Below are 5,313 nucleotides of genomic sequence, written 5' to 3' on the forward strand. Positions count from 1 at the left end.
ACTTCAGTGGAGGAAAAGATTAGGTTGAAGCATTAATGCAGATGATTTTAGTGAAGTGACAAATCATTTTGGCCACAGGAAATAAACAATAGGTGATTCCAGGGAACTAAAGTGAAAAGTAGGGATGTCGAATAAGAACAACTTTCATTTATATAGTGCCTTTCACAACCTCGGAATGTCCTAAAGAGCTTTACAGCCAATGAAGTACTTTTGAAGTGTAGTCACTGCTGTAATGTAGGAAATGTGGCAACCAATTTATGTACAGCAAGATCCCACAAACAGCAACTTGATAATGACCAGATAATCTGTTTGTGATGTTTCAGGGATAAATATTGGCCCCAGGACACCGGGGAGAACTCCCCTGCTCTTCTTCGAAATAGTGGCCGTGGGATCTTTTATGTCCACCTGAGGGTAGACGGGGCCTCGGTTTAACGTCTCATCTGAAAGACGGCCCCTCCGACAGGGCAGCGCTCCCTCAGTACTGACCCTCCGACAGGGCAGCGCTCCCTCAGTACTGACCCTCCGACAGGGCAGCGCTCCCTCAGTACTGACCCTCCGACAGGGCAGCGCTCCCTCAGTACTGACCCTCCGACAGGGCAGCGCTCCCTCAGTACTGACCCTCCGACAGGGCAGCGCTCCCTCAGTACTGACCCTCCGACAGGGCAGCGCTCCCTCAGTACTGACCCTCCGACAGGGCAGCGCTCCCTCAGTACTGACCCTCCGACAGGGCAGCGCTCCCTCAGTACTGACCCTCCGACAGGGCAGCGCTCCCTCAGTACTGGCCCTCCGACAGGGCAGCGCTCCCTCAGTACTGGCCCTCCGACAGGGCAGCGCTCCCTCAGTACTGGCCCTCCGACAGGGCAGCGCTCCCTCAGTACTGGCCCTCCGACAGGGCAGCGCTCCCTCAGTACTGGCCCTCCGACAGGGCAGCGCTCCCTCAGTACTGACCCTCCGACAGGGCAGCGCTCCCTCAGTACTGACCCTCCGACAGGGCAGCGCTCCCTCAGTACTGACCCTCCGACAGGGCAGCGCTCCCTCAGTACTGACCCTCCGACAGGGCAGCGCTCCCTCAGTACTGACCCTCCGACAGGGCAGCGCTCCCTCAGTACTGACCCTCCGACAGGGCAGCGCTCCCTCAGTACTGACCCTCCGACAGGGCAGCGCTCCCTCGCCAGCCTAGATTACGTGCTCAAATCTCTGGTGTGGGGCTTGAATCCACGACCACCTGACTCAATCGAGTGCTACCCACTGAGCCAAAGCTGACACAAGTACATGTACCTGCTTTGGATCAGAAGTAGAAGATTAGAGGGAAATAGAAAGGAAGAGTAGCGAGGAACTTTGCTTATCACAAATGAGTTGATTTCTACATTCTTAAAGTATAGGTCAAATAGTGTGCTGCTCTCCAAGTTCAAAACAAGATGTTCTTTCATGTAATGGTACGATTCGTGTACTGGTTTAAAGTGCTAATGGCTGAAGTCATTCCTATAATCTGGAACAAGCTTAATAGTGTATCCATTGTTTGGTAACAAATGAAATTGAGCTAAGCAGACGAGAACATCGCTTAGCTTCTGTAGGAGACAGTGTTTAGTTGATTGTTATTAGAAGCTATTTATATAATTTGAAGTGTAATGTTAAACATTGATTACATTCCTGGATGTGATCTTATCAGGGTTTTGGCTCATCACCCAACTTCATTAAGATTAAAATTCATAAATTTAATTGTCACGTTTAGTTAGGAGCCTGACCAAAGGAAATAAGTGGAAAAGAACAGGGTACTTGCTGTGATTCTGCAGTTCATCTCTGAATTCTGATATTGGGGGTCAGGAGTGGATTCTGTAATGAGACTTGCGTAATGTACATCACAATTCAAGTTCAAGCAACACTGGGACTGAGTACGAGGGCAAAGAGACTGATTGTCTATCCAAAGACTGTTTTCAAAAGACTTCCCCAGTACTTCAGGACTGCTCATTGAAAAGGTTAAATGAACCCCTGATAGATGTTCAGATTTCTGAGTTGGTATTTGTGCTCTGTAGAATCTGCCAGATTCTGTTATGCTTCATTTTTATCCTTTTTTAATTGTAAAAAAAAAATTAATTCTTTAGCCTGTAAAAGGTCTGCATTTTGATTTTCTACCAATTTGAAGTGATGCTATAGTACAAGACTGTGGTTAATTCATGAACAGATTACTGTAGAAGAACCTGCATTTATATAGCACCTTTCACAATCTCAGGATGTCCCAAAGCACTTTACAGCCAATGATGTACTTTTGAAATATAGTCACTGTTGTAATGTAGGAAACACAGCAGCCAATTTGTACATGGCAATGTCCCAAAACTTACCAGGCCATCGATTGCACCAATTGTGAGAAAGCTGACACCCCAGCACAAATGGCATCTGCTGATCTTAGTCTCTCTGTAAAACTCCTCGATTGGGGGGGGGGTGACGAGACCCTAACTCTCAACAATATTTTTTAATATGAAATTAAGTTGACGCCATCATATTTTGCCACTGATTTATTTATTTTTACTTGATGTGTCACAATACCATTCACTTTAGAAATCCATGATGCGCTGGAACGATCCGACCATTGGGGACATGGCCGCCCAGTGGCTGTATCTCCTGTACTCCCTTGGTTCCAGCAGGTACTGCCTTCCACTGTAGCTGGGCTGGTCGTAGAAGACCCAAGCTCCATCCATCACGTTGCAGGAGTAGATCTCACGGTGTCGAAAGTGATCGTAGACATTCGGACAGTCGTCTGTGAATTCCATCATCTGACCTCCGAACTCTGGCCTCTCGTAGATCCTTATCCTGTAGGAGCCTCCACGGGGCTGAGGGCAGAAGAAAGCAGTGAAAAATTACATATGTTTGATTAAACATAATGTGGTTGAGTAGGAGAATGTGGGTTTGTATCTGGTAGCTATCCTGACAGGAGGAGATGTCACCATACCTCAGAGGGAACAAGAATTGAAGGGCAAGTCAAGCAGAGCTGCTGTTCTCCCACCTCTTCATCCAGTTGAACAGTAGCAGCAAGAGATTAGAGGAGGGCCTCCTGTCCCTTCACACCCCCCCTTTTTTTTTACAAGCTGAAATCAAGTCAAATAATCCCCATGCTCAGTAGGCAATGTTAATTAGTGCATCCTGACCTCATTTTGGCACATGGACTAATGCCATGCACTTCTGTATTTTTAGAATGGATTTGAAAATCTTCGAAATAGTAGTCAATCTTCTGTGGTGTTGCATACAGGGAATCAAGCTCTTCAGCTGAAGTGGGCTAGAGGCTGGGGAGAAATTGGGATAATTGGACCAAGGCACGCAGACATAATCCAGTCCCACTTTTATAGTCATACATTTTATCCTTATTTTTAAATTCTTCGATTGATATTATTTATAGTTAAGCAGCAAAACTGGCAATTGGGGAAGCAGAGTTGATTGGAGCAAAGGTGTTTCTCTGGACTAGCTGAGGAAACACACACCTGAGGTGCTGCAGTGCTACCACTGGCAGGAGGGTGGAACTGCAGCGTGACCTGTTTACATAGGAATTTACACCAGTGTGGGACAACAGGAAGTGCGTGCAAACGGCAGATTTTTAATACGTTATTGATACTGACCTGGCGGACCATGCGACAGGATTTGACGTTGTCATTGAAGCCCATCCAGCACTGGTAGTCGGAGTAATCACCCCTCTTTAAAATGTACATGTATCCCAGGTAGTTGGGGCGCTCATAAACCACCCAGACGCCAATCTCCACACGGATGGAGTGGCAACGGCTGAAATAACTCTGCAAGTCTGGGGTGTCGCTGGAACACTCGTAGTGACGGCCCTGGAAGTTTCGGTCCTCGTAGAAAATGATCTATGATGGGACAACAATGTCAGAGCAGTATTCGGACGAGGAATTCTTTTTAAATGATTCAAGTTGAACTCTTCTCCAATGTTTCCTATGTACTTCTCTCCCTGCATGTTAGCTGCAGGCCCTCTCCCAACAATAAAACACATGAATTCCAGAGCAGCAACGGGGCATTAAGAAGGAAAAGAACTTACCTTTCCCATTTTGCTTGTGACTGTGTAACACTTGCTCTGCTTCTCTCTCTCTATGTTCTGATCTGAATATTGCTGCTGTATTTATACTCCGTATAATGAATTACACAGGGAAGGCTTTTGTCTGCAATTAAACACATCAGCAGAACACACTGTAGTTCTGCTTTGTTAAGCTGAAATATTTGATTTCTATATAGATCTTTTGTTTTGCTTTTCTCCCCATCAAATTCCTATCGTTTCTGGAGTGATCTCTTTTTTAAAAAATCATTTGTACGCAGTTACATTTGAACCCTATATCCTGGCTTGCATCATTAAAAGTTCATTGCTTGCGTTTCATATTTCATAGAATCGTACAGCACAGAACGAGGCCATTGGGCCCATCGTGCTTGCGCCAGCTCTTTGAACGAGCTATCCAGAGTCCCAGTCCCCTGCTTTCCCCGTAGCTATGCTAGGTATTTCTAAACACCGTTCTGCATTACATTGACTGTGTTTTGAAGCAGTCCGCACAAAAATGGTTACATTAACCCATGTGATCTTGTCATTTCATCGCTGAGACTGGAAGAATTCCTAAAGTTGACCAGCTAGAGTGGTGCATGTTAATTTCAATGTTTTGGCCTAGCTGAGAGTCAAAACTGATTTCCCCCTCCCTAACCCAGGGGTGCTGTGGCCAACTGCTGTCTTACTGAGATCAGCCAACTCAGCACAGAATACAGATTGATGCTGGGACCTTCCTACTGTATGACTTAGAAAGAAGAATGAACTTGCATTTATATAGTGCCTTTCACATCCTCAGGATGTCCCAAAGCACTTTATACTCACAGTAATTAATTGACTGTAATCACAATTGCAGTGTAGGGAAATATGGCAACCATTTTGCACACAGCAAATTCCCACAAATAGCAATGAGATGAATGATCAGATAATCTGGTTTTGGTTGAGGGATAAATGTTGACCCAGGACACTGGGGGAAAACTCTTTTTCAAATAGGGATCTTTTATGTCCACCTGAGAGGGCAGACAGGGCCTCAGTTTAATGTCTCATTCGAAGGACTGCACCTCTGACAGTGCAGCACTCCCTCAGTACTGACCTGGGAGTGTCAGCCTAGATTTTGTGCTCAAATGTCTGGAGTGGGACTTGAACCCATGACGAGATTGCTACAAATGAAGCCAAGCTGACACCCGTAGCCACACTAGCGAGTGCACTAATCCATCTGCTCAATTTACTATTTCATCATTTTTTTGAAACATACACAGAAATAAATCACATTGCAAACCATA

General features: G+C 45.7%; 1 protein-coding gene across 1 annotated transcript; it reads right to left on the minus strand.

Annotated features, from left to right (window-relative positions):
• Positions 1–2,532: 2,532 nt before the first annotated feature.
• LOC137306884 (gamma-crystallin M2-like) lies at positions 2,533–4,048 on the minus strand. Its single transcript, XM_067976273.1, has 3 exons — positions 4,040–4,048; positions 3,609–3,851; positions 2,533–2,828 (listed from the first exon to the last, which is right to left on the minus strand). The coding sequence occupies exons 1-3, from the start codon at positions 4,046–4,048 to the stop codon at positions 2,553–2,555; spliced, it is 528 nt and encodes a 175-aa protein (XP_067832374.1). The 3' UTR covers positions 2,533–2,552.
• Between the last annotated feature and the right edge of the window lie 1,265 nt (positions 4,049–5,313).

The sequence above is a fragment of the Heptranchias perlo genome, chromosome X, assembly GCF_035084215.1.
Source record: "Heptranchias perlo isolate sHepPer1 chromosome X, sHepPer1.hap1, whole genome shotgun sequence".
NCBI lineage: Eukaryota > Metazoa > Chordata > Chondrichthyes > Hexanchiformes > Hexanchidae > Heptranchias > Heptranchias perlo.

Excerpts from the sequence above, each read along its gene's own strand:
- LOC137306884 (XM_067976273.1), bottom strand. Across the intron at positions 2,829-3,608 it reads CCTGTCGCATGGTCCGCCAG|CCCCGTGGAGGCTCCTACAG; the intron begins GTCAGTATCAAT and ends TTCTGCCCTCAG.